Here is a 17,333-nt window from a genome sequence, read left to right as displayed (position 1 = left end):
GGCAGTAATGCTAACCATTACACCATCCGTACTGCCCCGTATATATAACACATGGTGGGGATAGAACCCATGACCTCAGTGCTGTGAGGCAGTAATGTAACCATTACACCATCCGTACTGCCCCGTATATATAACACATGGTGGGGATAGAACCATGACCTCAGCGCTGTGAGGCAGTAATGCTAACCATTACACCGTCCGTACTGCCCCGTATATATAACACATGGTGGGGATAGAACCCATGACCTCAGTGCTGTGAGGCAGTAATGTAACCATTACACCATCCGTACTGCCCCGTATATATAACACATGGTGGGGATAGAACACATGACCTCAGTGCTGTGAGGCAGTAATGCTAACCATTACACCGTCCGTACTGCCCCGTATATATAACACATGGTGGGGATAGAACCCATGACCTCAGTGCTGTGAGGCAGTAATGCTAACCATTACACCGTCCGTACTGCCCCATATATATAACATATGGTGGGGATAGAACCCATGACCTCAGTGCTGTGAGGCAGTAATGCAAACCATTACACCGTCCGTACTGCCCCGTATATATAACATATGGTGGGGATAGAACCCATGACCTCAGTGCTGTGATGCAGTAATGTAACCATTACACCATCCGTACTGCCCCGTATATATAACACATGGTGGGAATAGAACCCATGACCTCAGTGCTGTGAGGCAGTAATGCTAACTATGAAAGATTCAGAAAGTGAGAGATTTGGAGATGTCTTACCAAATCTTTCACTTTCTGAATCTCTCATCCTATTAAATTTCACCCTTAAGGTGCCCATTCACGTTGCGAAATGTGTGCTGTGCGTTTTGAACTTCATTTGTGCCGTGCGATTTTGGCACTTGTAGGGGGATGTGATGCGATGTTAGCCTCTTTCTTTTTTTTTTAGTTTATAGTTACCTAATGGACATCGCATCACATCGCATGTACTACAAAACTGATGCGATGTAGCACAAAAAGTACTGCCTGCAGATACTTTTTGTGCTATACAATATTGTATCCGCGGGGACGCGCATCGCATCCCCGCAGATATACGGTGCAATTTTAACCTATGCGATGCGTTTTGAACTTTAAAAGTTCAAAACGTATGTTAAAATCACAACGTATAGAATCACTGACGTCCGCACCTACAGAATGGGCACCTATAGAATCACTGACGTCAGCTGGTCCTTTTGTGGCTGAAATGCAGAGGAAATATTATTGGAATTAAATTTATTGTCATGGCAAAGAGGGACATTGCAATTCATCTGATCACATCTTCATGACATTCTGTAGTATATGTAAATTGGCCTCATAGAGGGGCCCATTTATCACCGTAATGTTCCACCCAGATCGCATTGTAAATGCGATCCGGGTGGAACATTACGGTTAGCGCTGAACCCCCGCCGACCCGACCAGTGTGTGGCCCATAGGCTACAATGGGCTACCGCCATCTCCGAATGGTCCAATCGGGCGGGATGGTAGGCAAAGACTGACCAATCAGGTGGCGTAAGGTATATACCCATCTCAGAATGGCGATAGCCCAGGGATGTGAAGCGATGCTGCCCGTTGATACATCGGGCAGCTATGCATCCCCCATAGAAACCATGGGGGGGGGGGATGCGGCAAACAGCGGTGCAGAAGGGATCGCAGCATAGATCAAAGATTCCTACTGCTGTCCCTTCTGATACATCAGGGGATACTTAATATTTGCTGCTAAGTCCCCAAAACTGAATGATAAATGGGCCCCTAAAACTGAGGCAGCAGACTGTGATAATGAATGTTTGTGTCACTCTCACAACGTTTACCCATGGCTTTATGTACTGTATGTTATACAGTATATCTATGTACAGTATGTGTAGTACATCACATGGGATGGGCTGTGACATCTGGCCAGGTGCATGTAGTGCTGTCACATACGGGTAACAACACCCAGCAGCCGCAGCACACACGCAGTCAGTCAGTCAGAGTGTGTGAGTCAGGCTGGGGCACTATTTGCTGCATTCACGTTACATGATGATGTTTATTATTAATACGCGGGACATCGCCTCCAGCGCAGCATTCCCCTCAGCGCGATCCCTCCGCCCACGCCTCTGTCCGGATTGGCTAGCGTGCGGTGAACATTTGCATAGACACGCCCACCTCGATTCCCATTAAACTTAATACAGAAATAAATAAATAAATAACCCATCTCCGCGTTCAGCGATTGGCTGCCCAATGACGTCCCTGACCGCCTATTTACCATACGCCACCTGATTGGTCAGTCTCCGCCTACCCTCCCGCCGGATTGGTCCAGTGACTTCTGTGCTCTCTCCATCACTTCGTAGTAGTAGTAGTATACTATACTTAGTAACCGAGCTGTGCCCGCGGCGGCGGTTGGGGTCGGGAGTCAACGATCAGACGACATCGTGAGGAACGGTGTCTGCTCCTCGGAGCCTGCACGTCAGCAGCCGCGGACAAGGTAACCGCTCATGGTCCCGACCGTAGCCGTGCTTAGCGTGTCGCAACGGTGTGGTGGTGGTGGGGGTCCGGGCGTCCATCACATAGCGGTCGGCTCGTGCTTCTCAGAAGGGTGCGCACGGCCAGCGGCGTGGGCGCTTGTGATTGGCTGGTTGTGTTGCGCAGGGGCGGGCGAGTAAGTTACGCCAAAGTGCGAAGTACATATATTCTATTGAATAGTTTGCAATCGACAGCTCCATGATACTCCATGGCAGGAATGGTGAGGGAAAGCATAGAGTTTCTTTGGGGCAAAGACCCTTAGATCCCCCATCACATCCACCATTCCAACGTTACCATCGATCGCAGTGAACCCATTGATCTTTGGTAGTAACCATCGATGTTTTACACCTGGCCATAGCCACTCCTGCACTATTATATTTATTTACTAAAATATTTACACTCTGTGCATGTTTACATAACAAATGTTTCCTGGTTTAGTAAATACTGGCAGCTATAGTTGTTAGAACTTGTAATGTATGTAAAATGCCTGGTAGGGCTGGCATACCGGACGCTACATGCTCCAAAATGCAGTCCGGTTTTTACCCCCCCCCCCCCCCCCCGGACACTCCTGTCCGGGGGGCTGCCTGTGACACCTGTCTCCAGGGAGAGGAGGAGGGGAGAATAAAGCCTCCCTGTATGATCCGGGCATGTCGCAAAAAACGCATGGTCCGGACCACACGGGGAGGCTGTAATCTCCCCTTCCCCATGTCCCTGGTGTAAGCTATCACAGGGACCCCCGCTGGACAAGACACCCCCTGGACCAGACACCACCAGCTCCAGACTGCAGATTTTGATGTCCGGTCCGGCGGTCCGGGGTTTAATCGGGGTCTGGTTATTACATAGTCCCTTTTAAGGTTCCAGGTTCACCCAAGCAGCCCTGAAAGGGTATTGGGTGGCCTGAACTTGTTGTAGGCCATATTTCCAGGAGCAGAGTTCACAAAATCGTATCCAGTCGACGGATCAACGATGTCTAGAGGAACAATCACGTGGTCGGCCAATAATACACACTGAGCGTTTTTCCGCCTGCCCAGCCATCTTCCCTGTGAGTGGACAGCTTTCCATAACAGGACCCTATGGAAAGCCGTCCTTTCTGTCTCTCATCTGCAGGTAATACCAGCAGATGAGCGGCGGCCGGCAGCGATGACGCAGCACCGCTCACCGCTGCCCCGTACACACTTGTCTCTTTTCAGACAAGAAAACAGAGACGGTAAAAAAATGGTCATTCAGCCAAAGTGACTAAAGAAAAGCAATTTGTCAGAGCAATCGCTTTTGTCATTGTCCCAGTGTTTGAGAGCAAATGGGCCGCTGTCATTTTCTCCCATACATTACCAGCCAGTTGGATGGTTGGACAGATAACCTTAAAGTGTATATACCTCTATAATTTGTTTAATGCCAAAGGTATCTCTGATATTCCCTATTCCCTGTTAGCCATTACTTACAGACCCTTCATATTTTAGTCATGCGTAAAGGAAACTGCAGAGATAAAAAATGTCTACATTCCTACTATTTAAACTTTTAAAACATTCCTACTATTAAATATTAGTCCCTATCTGCTCCTACCTCCAATCTCTGTCTTCACAGCTCCCTCTGTCCATAAACAGGAAGTTTGTAACGGGTCATTTTGCTTCCAATTTCTGTTGAGTAATTTGGTCAGATGAGTGGCCGCTAGTGGTCACTGGTGGTACTTCCCCTCAGAGATGAGTATTTAGCCGTTTATAAATATTAATATAGATGTTCCTAAGGGTGTGGATTGTATTGTCAACAGTTATTAGGTCGACACCGTTGGGTCGACAGGGTTCTAGGTCAACATGGGTGAAGCTATATATAAAATATTATTGTCTTCAAAAGGTCGAAATGTTTTTTTTAGGGGGTGTTTTTGTCCCGACAGGCGGTATTTCATGCCCTACCATCCACTAAGGCGTGGTGGGAGAATAAAATAGTGTGCCGAGCATAACGAGGCACCAAGCCCAAAGCATGGCGAGTGCAGCGAGCCATGTGAGGGGAGGTGGTGCACTTTTTCGGTGTCCATGTTGACTGTGTTGACATTCGGCTTAAAAAACGTGAAAAACACATGTCGACCTTTTGACTGTCAACCTTCCCAATGTCAACCTAATGCTTATGTCGACCTTTTGACCATGTCGACCTGTTTCAGGTGTTGACCTTAAGCGGTTGACTCAATATAGGTCGATCTTAATAGTGTCCTCCCATACCCCCTCTAACATCAGTTAATTGTCCAACCACAAACAAAAGGGGCACCTTATTGGCTTGTTGTTTTCTTTAAGAGCTCTGATTGGTCATTTACTCATTATAAGCTACAGAGATGAACCGGATACATCGCCTTCTACACAAGGCATTGATTCAGACCTGATTAGGATCCCGCGAGGCCCTAGGCAAGATAACCGGTTTGGTGCCCCATCCTCTTGAAATTTCCTATGCATTCGAAAAAGTTGATTTTAAATTTCGAACCATTCCAACCTATAAAAATGAATACAGGTTGAGTATCCCTTATCCAAAATGCTCGGGACCAGGAGAATTTTGGATAACGGATTATTCCGTATTTCGGAATATTTTAATATTTCAATGATGTATTTTGAAGTATCTTGCATTTATGCTGTATAAACACATAATATACACACAAATATATTTTATTACCACATAAAATACACACAAATATATTTTAATTGTTCAAAAAACAAGGTTTCAAAACGTGAAACAAAATGTGTGTACTATCTCAGCACTGAATTTGAATGCCAAGCAATCATTGTCTTGCACATATATAGTGCCAGTTACTTATCATGTCCCCAGTGATGCTGTTACAAATGTCCCCAGTGAGTTTTTAGCAAAAAAAAAAATTTTTTTTCACTTTCTGGAATGTCCGTATTTCGGAATAATTCGGATAATGGATATTCGGATACGGGATACTCGACCTGTACAATGGTAATTTCTGTTTTTTGTTGTTTTAATTTCCCCATGTGTAGCTTTATGTTGTTTAAAGCCAGGCTTCATTCTCCCCAGTTTGTATTTCCATCTGGGCCCCTTTTTTGGGGAGACCCAGAGAATGTGCGCTGTTTGGGATCTGAGCACTCGGTAGTAGTAAGTCCTGTATTTCATTCACAATGCCGCATAGAGATTTGTCACTCGTAGAATATTACAGTACTTTTCTTTTATAGTTAGAACTTGTTTTGTTCTGTTTATAACTGTGACCTTTCCCAGAGAGCCAGTCACACATCATTATAACGATGACTTCATCTATTTCCAATTACTTAAGGCTTTACATTTTTTTTTGCGGAATTTCCATAAACAGGCTGTTAATGATAAACTGTAACGTTGGATGTGGGCGATAATGTTCTGTTGTGTGGTTTTACTATTGTTCTGATAATAATGTAATAACAGGTTCCCAGCATTAAGCAAAGTTGCAGTCATAAATAAATGGCCTCTAGATTGTAAGCTCCTTGGAGCAGGGCCCTCTTGTTCTCACAGCCCTCTTCTGTCGCTCTTCCATTACTGCTCTCTCCTACTCAGCAATCGTCTATACCCGCATCTCTTCTCACTTGTGTTCATTCATCTCTACCAACGACAGTCCCCCCTGGTACTATGCGGACAACTCTTGTGCTTCCCTAAACCTCAGCTGTTTTGGGTACTACGAATAATGCTGCCAATTGTTACCTGGGCTCTTTCCTGAATTTGGTCTTCGGACCGATGGTGCGGCTCTGCGCAAGCGTACAGCGATTATACGCATGTGCAGGGCCGCTATGTGAAGGACTATCACAGTCGTCGTGGCGTTCCCACATAGGGGGGTGGCCAATGGGGACACTCAGTGTTTCCTGGGCGTGACCACAAAAACGGTGGGTGCGCCAAAAAAAAACGTCCCCATGTAAACACAGGCGTATCGAAGCCTGGATGGGGCGGGCGCCTGAGGTCCCAGTACCATCAGCTCCCGCCCCATTCTTGGACATTTCCAAGGCAAACAAAAGACAGTCTGGGCTGACTTTTCATTTGCCAATGCTAAAAAAAATCATTCAATGTTCGGTGACCATCGATTGATTTTTTTTGGGGCCGTACGCTCGCGTGCAAATGGATGTGTGAGTGTACACCTCCATACGCATAGCGGAGTGTATATTTGCCTAAATAAATGACATGTAATAATAAATATTCTTTTCATGTCTTTATTCACAGGGCCACTAAAACGTTCTGCAAAATGACCCCAGTTCTTACAGATACAGTAACCCACCATCCGGAGCTTCACCTCCCTCCGTCTCTTGGTATAAGGAGCCTGAGCACCGATGCCAGCCAGTGCCTGGGTACTTCCAAGTCCAATTCCAAAGCCAACTGTTCTAGTGCAGTATTTGCTGGTACGGACTTGCGTCTGCACAAAGACTTAACAAGCTTTAAGCAGGCCGAGCCGCTTTCCTCCGCTCATTACAAAACGCTCTTTTTGCTGACATCCAGTTCTGGTTTGAATCTAGAACATAAGAGCGATGCGGCACGGAAGATGGAGCAAGGCGCCTGCAGTCAGGGGTCCCTCGCGCAGAAAGTTGCTAGTCCTCCGCTGGCTGAAAAAAAGGTGAGAAGGCAACTCTTCCCCGGCAGAGTGAGCAAGGTCTTAGCTGATGTGCACAAACTCTGGGACATGACAGTGGCTGGAAGCCGGCATGGGTTCCCTGACCCAAAATCCAAGTTACACAGAATAATAGAGGAGGAAAGTCTTGCCATGCCATTTACTAGTAATTGCGTCTCGTCCGATTTATTGGGCTCGGAACATGAACCGCAGAATGCCGCCGATAAGGAAAGCGAAGCAAAGTTGGTATTTTTGAATTGTCTGAATCGGCAACAAATGCTCTTAAACCGCGCACAACAAAACCAAAAGCGCCTGCGGTTGCTCTTGGCAACGCATGCTGCGGAACATTGCAGCAAACAGATAAGTGGCTTTGTGACCAATCAGATTGAGAAGCTGAAGATGCATCGGAGTTCTGCCAGCCAACCAAGTACCTGCACAGAGAGAGATGCGCAGGTGCTGGCCCCACTGGGAACGGCCAATGGCATGCATATAGATTCTGGTAATGCAGCATGTCAGCCAATGCCAGCTGCCGTCACAAAGTTTTGTGTACCCACCGCGGGGCTTATTAACCATCTGGCGCAGGAGTTGGACTCTGATGCTACGGAAAGCAGCTCTGATGAGAATTGGGGTGAATATGCTCATAAAACGCATGACTGGTAAGTGATCCATTAACAGTGGATGAAGTAAATCATTGATGAGTAGTCACTAATATATCACATCACTGTGCACACTAATACAGTATGATCTGCTGTAGGACAATGCAGTATATTGTGACATACCTACTGTAACAACAGCTGATTGTCCACGTCATCGTCCGGCAGGTCAGATGGAAAGGTGCGCCCACAAAGTTTTATAAAATAATGTATTGATATAGTATCTGATCTCCTACCGGCCATGTCACAGGTTGTGTTTGAAAAATGTCAGGTAGGAGCTGATTGGCTGGTTGTTTATCACTCTCCGTTTTATCACTTTTGAAGCTCGGTGCATCTGGCCCCTAGACTGTGTTGCTGCTCGTCCGGCAGCCGTCCATTACATATGCATGATGCGTATGTAATGAGCGGCTGCCCGGCAGGACGTGAGGTACTTGTTTAGTTTCACAGCGGCAGCGCCCGCACACTCTAGCGATAAATCTTGCCAAACTTCTCTCAGCTACGTTATCAGCGCAGCGCGTGTTTGAATTCTGGCAGCTCCCCAGCTGTTTTACATCTGTAATCTGTTATCAGCGGCGCGAGAAGTAGCATAGTGTAGTCAGAGTAGGCAGTACTGTTTACGCGAGTAGTGTAGTCATTGTATGTACTGAAAAGCGTCTAGCATCTAGTTCTAAAAGCGTCTAGCGTCTTTTTCTAGTCAGAATTACTGTCACTGTCAGAAACAGCGTCTAGTTCTCGCGACTAAGTCATTACTGTCTCAGGTGCATGATATGACAGGTGCGAATGTGTTCCTGAAACAACCCCACCATCCACGCCATCCTAAAGCGTGGCGAGCGGACACGGTACGCGTCCTCCCGACCTTTTCATACCCCCACTATCCACGTCTAAATGAACAGTATGCTGGTGCTGTACTTAGACGTCTGAATTTTGCGTCTAAGTAGTAGACGCAAAATTCAGACGCCCCCTTTGTTAGCGGTGTGCCGGGCTGTCTATTTCTCTGTGGAACTACAAGTACCACAATGACCTGTCAGCGCTGGGCTGCCGCTCAGTCACTAGGCTGACAGGTCATTGTGGCACTTGTAGTTCCACAGAGAAATAGCTGAAGTAAGGCAGCTACACAGATAACGGAGCTTTGCGTAGTGCTGCTGCCGCGCTACGCTCATAACGTAGCTTAGAAAAGTGCTGCCGAGCTACGCTGGCTGTCTATTTCTGGGCTGTCAGCACTGGGCTGCCGCGGAGTTGGCGTAGGACGCTGATAACGTAGATTACAGAAGTAAGGCAGCGCTACGCTGATAAAGTAGCTTAAGGCAGTCTGGCAAGCTGCCAAGATTCATAGCTAGATTGTGCGCCCGTTGCCGCTGTGAAACTAAACAAGTACCGGATGTGAAGATGCCACTCCGCTTGGCATGCGCTCAAATATGCACAGGAGGCAGAGCGCAAAGTATGCTGGGGCAGGACGAGTCTGATGATCCCCGTAGTCCGCCATTACTGCTCCTGGCGTGTTGCGTCCAACTGGGACATTTCGTTTGGATGCTAGAAACCTGCCGCTGCCCACTTCTTCAATGCAAGCCGCGCCATTTTTATGGGGATTTTATCAGCACTCCTGCTGCTGCCCTCCGGAGGTATTATGCAAATGGTGTGGTGTGGGCTCCCCCTGGGACTGCGCCCATTACAGATACGCCACTGCATGGCGGTTACCCAGCATCTGCTCCTATTAATAGGATTTGTTCACCAGTTGTGCCATCTGCTGATTTCCTTCTGGGATCATTATAATCCTGGTGTATGGAATAAGTGAGGACAAACAATCTTTTTTATCTTCATAGTTGTAAAACCGCACAGTAACCTGCCCTCCCTTTGGTTTTACAATGAAACATAATCTGCCCTGGAGTTACTAATTGTTATTCAATGACATGAATATTCCGATGGTGACTTGCCCAGACTGAGAGCAGACCAGGGTGATCATTAACCCCCCACCCCCCTGCATTGCGAAGGCTGATAGACGTCTCCACTCGCTGCTAGTCTCCAGTAGAACCAATCAGTAAATCTGTAATAGAAAATATTTTCCAATCTTCGTCACTTGTAAAGAAGATCATTGTTTGTTCAGAGAAGACGGTGGTATAATTACTGGCAGGAGGCCCCCAATTAGCTCTGTCCTGACCTGTATCTCTGGCAGCTTCACCAGCCGGTGTCACTAGTGCACAGGTTCTCAATATCGGTCCTCAGGACCTCACACAGTGCATGTTTTGCGGGTCTCCTCGCAGAATCACAAGTGAAGTAATTAACTCCACCTGTGGATCTTTAAAAATAAGTCAGTGAGTAATGAGTGCACCTGTGCACCTGCCCGGTGACTTGGAAAATATGAACTGTGTGGGATCCAGAGGACAGAGTTTGTGAACCACTACACTAGTGGATTTGAGACCAGATAATGGATTAAAAATTTTTTTTTTTCTTCTTTTTAATTGGAATATAATTTGTCAGTATATTTACAGGTGTGCTCTTAATTTTACACACCCCAGCAGAATTTGTGATTTTCTGGTCAGAGAATATGAATGATAACTCACAGACTTTTCTGTCACTCATGGTTAGTGGTTGTGTGAAGCCATTTATTGTCCAACAACTGTGTTTACTCTTTTTACATCATAATGACATCAGAAACTGCCCAAATGACCCTGATCAAAAGTTTACATACCCCAGCTCTTATTACCGTGTATTGCCCCCTTTAACATCAATGACAGCTTGAACTCTTTTGTGGTAGTTGTGGATGAGGCTCTTTATTTCCTCAGATGGTAAAGCTGCCCATTCTTCTCGGCAAAAAGCCTCCAGCTCCTGTAAATTCTTGTGCTGTCCTGCATGAACTGCACGTTTGAGATCTCCCCAGAGCGGCTCAGTGATACTGAGGTCAGGAGACTGAGATGGCCACTCCAGAACCTTCACTTTATTCTGCTGTAGCCAATGACAGGTAGACTTGGCATTGTGTTTTGGATCATTGTCATGTTGATTTATCATTCATATTCTCTGACAAATAGCCAGAAAATTACAAATTCTGTAAACTGTAAATATACCTGAAATCTGATGCTGAACTTGGAATAATCTAGCTGCCAGACCACCCATTACTGAGCTGCCAGCCCACCCATTACTGAGCTGCCAGCACACCCATTACTGAGCTGCCAGCACACCCATTACTAGGCATTCTGAACTGGTTTTAATTATGTACAATTAAACAGCAGCAAGTTGCAGCCTGTATAAAGTCATGGGTTATTAAACTGTTACTTTACTAAAGCGGAATGTGCAAAGCAAACAGCCTCCTGCATGCCTGGCCTGCCTCACCAGCCCATCGCACAGGTAACAGCCTCCTGCATGCCTGGCCTGCCTCACCAGCCCATCGCACTGGTAACAGCCTCCTGCATGCCTGGCCTGCCTCACCGGCCCATCGCACAGGTAACAGCCTCCTGCATGCCTGGCCTGCTTAACCGGCCCATCGCACAGGTAACAGCCTCCTGCATGCCTGGACTGCCTCACCGGCCCATCGCACAGGTAACAGCCTCCTGCATGCCTGGCCTGCCTCACCGGCCCATCGCACAGGTAACAGCCTCCTGCATGCCTGGACTGCCTCACCGGCCCATTGCACAGGTAACAGCCTCCTGCATGCCTGTCCTGCCTCACCGGCCCATCGCACAGGTAACAGCCTCCTGCATGCCTGGCCTGCCTCACCGGCCCATCGCACAGGTAACAGCCTCCTGCATGCCTGGCCTGCCTCACCAGCCCATCGCACAGGTAACAGCCTCCTGCATGCCTGGCCTGCCTCACCGGCCCATCGCACAGGTAACATCCTCCTGCATGCCTGGCCTGCCTCACCAGCCCATCGCACAGGTAACAGCCTCCTGCATGCCTGGCCTGCCTCACCTGCCCATCGCACAGGTAACAGCCTCCTGCATGCCTGGCCTGCCTCACCGGCCCATCGCACAGGTAACAGCCTCCTGCATGCCTGGCCTGCCTCACCAGCCCATCGCACAGGTAACAGCCTCCTGCATGCCTGGCCTGCCTCACCAGCCCAGCGCACAGGTAACAGCCTCCTGCATGCCTGGCCTGCCTCACCAGCCCATCGCACAGGTAACAGCCTCCTGCATGCCTGGCCTGCCTCACCAGCCCATCGCACAAGTAACAGCCTCCTGCATGCCTGGCCTGCCTCACCAGCCCAGCGCACAGGTAACAGCCTCCTGCATGCCTGGCCTGCCTCACCTGCCCATCGCACAGGTAACAGCCTCCTGCATGCCTGGCCTGCCTCACCGGCCCATCGCACAGGTAAAAGCCTCCTGCATGCCTGGCCTGCCTCACCAGCCCATCGCACAGGTAACAGCCTCCTGCATGCCTGTCCTGCCTCCCCAGCCCATCGCACAGGTAACAGCCTCCTGCACGCCTGGCCTGCCTCACCAGCCCATCACACAGGTAACAGCCTCCTGCATGCCTGGCCTGCCTCACCGGCCCATCGCACAGGTAACAGCCTCCTGCATGCCTCACCAGCCCATCGCACAGGTAACAGCCTCCTGCATGCCTGGCCTGCCTCACCGGCCCATCGCACAGGTAACAGCCTCCTGCATACCTGGCCTGCCTCACCAGCCCAACACACAGGTAACAGCCTCGTGCATACCTGGCCTGCCTCACCTGCCCATCGCACAGGTAACAGCCTCCTGCATGCCTGGCCTGCCTCACCAGCCCATCGCACAGGTAACAGCCTCCTGCATGCCTGGCCTGCCTCACCAGCCCATCACACAGGTAACAGCCTCGTGCATACCTGGCCTGCCTCACCTGCCCATCGCACAGGTAACAGCCTCCTGCATGCCTGGCCTGCCTCACCAGCCCATCACACAGGTAACAGCCTCCTGCATGCCTGGCCTGCCTCACGGCCCATCGCACAGGTAACAGCCCAGCGCACAGGTAAAGCTTTTCCTATTTAATGATCTACTGTAAATTCCCTCTTTTAACCCCTTGCAGCTACATGAAGTACCCCTGTTGAACTTTTCAACAAACAATGAAACATTTCAATTGATATCAAGCCCAAGAAATGGGCTTAATACCAATTATGTATATAGCGCATTCACATCAGTCCCTGCCCCAGTGGAGCTTGCTATCTATATTCCCTACCACATATACACAAACATTATAAGGGTTCATTTAAAGGGAGTCAGTTAACCTACCAGTATATATTTAGATTGTGCGAGGAAACCGGAGTACCCGGAGGAAACCCACGCATGCACAGGGAGAATATACAAACTTCGCACAGTTAGGGCCATGGTGGGAATAGAACCCATGACCTCAGCGCTGTGAGGCAGTAATGCTAACCATTACACCGTCCGTACTGCCCCGTATATATAACACATGGTGGGGATAGAACCCATGACCTCAGCGCTGTGAGGCAGTAATGTAACCATTACACCATCCGTACTGCCCGTATATATAACACATGATGGGGATAGAACCCATGACCTCAGCGCTGTGAGGCAGTAATGCTAACCATTACACCATCCGTACTGCCCCGTATATATAACACATGGTGGGGATAGAACCCATGACCTCAGTGCTGTGAGGCAGCAATGCTAACCATTACACCATCCGTACTGCCCCGTATATATAACACATGGTGGGGATAGAACCCATGACCTCAGTGCTGTGAGGTAGTAATGCTAACCATTGAACATCTTTCACAGAGATGTTAGCACTCAAAGGGTAAAAGGGACAGTATGGTAAGCCTATTAAATATTGCAAGTTACTGTGTAAAACTAAGCACCTTATTCTTTCATTTACTACAGAGGCCATCAGATTGCAGCCTCTGGGAGCAGTTCTGCAAGGGGGGGAGGGGTGTGTGTGTGTGGGGGGGGGGGTGTTATGTACTTATCTTCCCCAGTGTGTCTAAAGGCCCCCATACACTATGCGATTTTGGGACGATAATCGGGTGAAATCGGCCCAAAATCGTAGGTGTGTGATATCTGATCCGATCCGATGCGCGGTCCCGTGCGCATCGGACCGGATCAGGGAGGTTGGACGGTCTGTACATACGATCACGTCCGACCTCCCTGTATGCATATGCCTGCCACCTGACAGGCATATGCATGCAGACACCGGGGGAGCAGTGGGGCGGGCAGCGGGTCCCTGAGCACCGGCGAGTGCTGCTGACTGACCTGGCCGGGCGGCGGTGGGGGCGGGCGGCGGGTGCGGTGAGCGCTGCTGACTGACCTGGCCGGGCAGTGTACTTACACATAGCAGCAGCGGGGACGGGCAGCACAGTGGCGGCTATTTTATTTTTAAAATACTTGTCAAATGACCGGCCGCTCTCTGATTGGCTGAGAGCTCTCCGGCCAATCAGAGAGCGGCCGGTCATTTGACAAGTATTTTAAAAATATAATAGCCGCCACTGCGCTGCCTGTCCCCGCTGCTGCTATGTGTAAGTACACTGCCCGGCCAGGTCAGCAGCGCTCACCGCACCCGCCGCCCGCCCCCACCACCGCTGCCCGCCCCCACCACCGCCGCTGCTGCCCGCCCCCACTACTCCTCACCGCCCTGCAGCTCGCATGCGATTTATCCCATGTAAAAAATGGCACATCAAGTGCCAAATTGTATGTGAGCCTCCCGGGGAGCTGCCGGGCGGCTCGCAGGTAAATTGGGTCCGACTTGTCCCTAGGACAAGTCGGCCTAATGTATGGGGGCCTTAAGCTCAAATCTAAAAGGGCAATGTTTTAATAGCTTTTAAATTGCTATCAAAAACATTACCCTTTTAAATTTTGAACTTAAACACACTGTAAGTAAGGGGGCCCCAGTTTACATATAAATAAGGCACTTGTCTGTCACTGTACAAAAGGAAAACTGTATCCTACACGAGTGAAACAGCCTAGAATAAATGTTTTATTGTCAAGATCTCCAGAATATATGCAAGTGGTTTATTACTTTCTTAAAATACCTTCTTAAAATGAATGACAATATACACAATTATTTATTTATTTATTTACAGTTTCGTATAGAGCGCAGCAGGTTCCATTGCACTTTACAATAGTATTAAAAAGCCACTATATAAATGCATCTGGCGAGGCCGCTAGTGAATGGTAATTTTTTTCATGTGTGAGAGACAATATCTTTTATTTTTAGTTACCTGTGGAGACCAGTGTGATTTTTTTTTTCATATGGGGCCAATGGGTTTTTTTTTTCCTGTGGGGAGCCAATGTGTTTTTTTTCCTATGGGGGATTGATGGTGTGCCTTGGCAATTTTAAAATATTTTTTTGGTGCGCAGCAAATTTAAAAATGTTGAATATCACTGATCTACAGTATTCATTACAAAATCTCTAGACAAACTCCAGGTAAATGCAGATACAAATAAAAGCAGATACAGAGGGAGCCCGGCTCATTCAGGCCAGCCTCAATGAGCCCGGCATTCGAATCGCCAGCCTTCGCCATCTTCCGACAGAGCTCCCCGTCAGTCCACGCTGCCTCGCCTCCGGTCCCTGTTGGTCGCCGCCGCACCTCCCCCCTAACCCTGTCCATCTCCTTGAAGTGGAGACGAGCAGGGTTTCTGCCATTGACAGTGACTGGGACGCGCCTGCGTCTGAGACGTTTGCGTGTCCCAGTCTGACGTGTCCCCTCTCAGCCAGTGATCGCCAGCGGGGACATTCTGGCGGGTGCTGAGGCTAAATGAGAGGGACTCCATCTGTATATCCGTTGTGTATAACAAGAAATGGTGGGGCTTGCTTATGTGATTAACAAGAATGTAGATGATGTCCTTCCTTCATCCAGTATGTTCATCGATGTTCTCCTATCCCAGGAAGCCTGATGTACTATGTATTACTAGATGTCTTATATAAACTTGACCCTATGGTCTGTATTCGGACTAATTTGATTTGCCCTATTCAATCTCAGTGCTAATTTTTTGCCTGGCTGAAAACCGCATGTATCGGCGAAATTGCAAATTCACATTAGTTTTTGCCTGTTTTTGCGGCCGTTTTTGCCATGCCGATTCCCCCCCTTCCAATAAAGTGAAATGGCGTGGACAAAAATGTACTAAAAATGTCCATGATTTAATACTGAAAGGGAAATCTTTGCCTTTTTTTTCACCTGGTGAAAATCTCGTCCAAGATTGAATGGCATACAGTCATATTATCAACCATAGTTAGGTCGACAATCATTAGGCCGATGCCGTTGAGTCGACAGGTGGGAAGGTCGACAGGGTTCTAGGTCGACATGGGTCAAGGTCGACAGTTGTCTAGGTCGACATGGGTTTAGGTAGACATATGCGTTAGGTCGACATGGGTTAGGTCGACAGGTCGTTAGGTTGTTAGGTCGACAGGGATTTTTCACTGTTTTTTTGAGCCGACGTGTTGACAGGCGGTATTTCATGCCCTACCGGGCTGCGGTTGACTTCCAACTGTGTCCACTGTGTCGACATTCGGGTAAAAAACTGGAAAAAACCCATGTCGACCTAACGCATATGTCGACCTAAACCCATGTCGACCTTGTCCCATGTCGTCCTAGACACCTGTCGACCTTGACCCTTGTCAACCTAGAACCCTGTCGACCTTCTTACCTGTCGACCCAACGTTGTCGACCTAATGACTGTCAACCTAACTATGGTCGATAAAACGATCCACACCCGATTGAATACGCCCCTAAAGCTCCAACTATTATTACCCATTACTTCTTGTAATACACCCGACTGTTTTGAATAAACAACCTTGCTTTAAAAGTATCTTTAACGATAAACCCATTGTCCTTCCACTTTTACATTTTGACAAACATTTAAAATTAATATAAAGTATTTCCTGAAATTTATTACACTTTTTTGTTGATTTAAGATAATCATGATAAAAAATGTAAATTCGAATTTGGAAAAAGTTTCTCCACAAAGCCTATTGTGTTGTATATCGTAGGAAAGGGCAGACAAATCCCTGTAAAATGACACCACCGCTCCAGCTGGATTAGGAGAGCTGCAATGACTTTTTGAACATATGCTGGTTGTGCGTTTTTGACAGATTTTTGAAAACTTTACATAGCCAGAATTTGGAAACAGCGTGAGATATTTGAATAACAAAATTTGCAATTTTGCGCATACTACATATATATATAAATACTCTCCATATGCCAAATTTGATCAAAATCTGAGCTGGTGAGCTAAAATCAGTGTTGAGATGTAAACAATCCAAACTAAAACAAAAACATCTTTATTTAAAAAAAAAAAAAACATTTAAATATTTACATTTTACCTGACAGTTGTCAAGAACACAGTTACAGTTGCTGAGGTCACTGGGGTAGGGATCCTAGGATGCATACCTCAGTGATTTTGGGTTATTATTATTATTAATAAATTTATATTAATAATAATAGGATCAATGGTATCTAGGTTGACAGTCAACAGGTCAGTATGCACAAGGTCAACACTGGAAAAGGTTGACACGGAAAAGGTCGGCATGAATTTTTATTGTTTTATAAGCATGTGGACCGGCAATTAGTGGGGATATGGTCACTAGGTCGGCTCAAGTAAGGTCAACATACATTGGGTTGACCACTGAAGGTCGACAGGGCTTGGATCAACAGGGCTGGAAGGTCGACGCAAGCATTAGGTCAATAATGGGAAGGTTGACA

At 47.7% G+C, this 17,333-nt stretch overlaps 1 protein-coding gene across 1 annotated transcript in view; it reads left to right on the top strand.

Moving 5' to 3' along the window:
• The first annotated feature begins 2,307 nt into the window (after positions 1–2,307).
• The window catches only part of KANSL1L (KAT8 regulatory NSL complex subunit 1 like), a 62,343-nt gene continuing 47,317 nt past the window's right edge, over positions 2,308–17,333 (top strand). Inside the window, exons 1-2 of the mRNA XM_083154468.1 lie at positions 2,308–2,465; positions 6,680–7,717. Of these exons, the coding sequence (XP_083010594.1) occupies positions 6,702–7,717 (1,016 nt within the window). The 5' untranslated portion in view covers positions 2,308–2,465; positions 6,680–6,701. The remainder of the gene's footprint in view (positions 2,466–6,679; positions 7,718–17,333) is intronic.

Source organism: Crinia signifera, chromosome 7, assembly GCF_055691185.1.
Source record: "Crinia signifera chromosome 7, ASM5569118v1, whole genome shotgun sequence".
Taxonomy (NCBI): Eukaryota; Metazoa; Chordata; class Amphibia; order Anura; family Myobatrachidae; genus Crinia; species Crinia signifera.
This window is presented reverse-complemented; position numbering and strand designations above follow the sequence as displayed.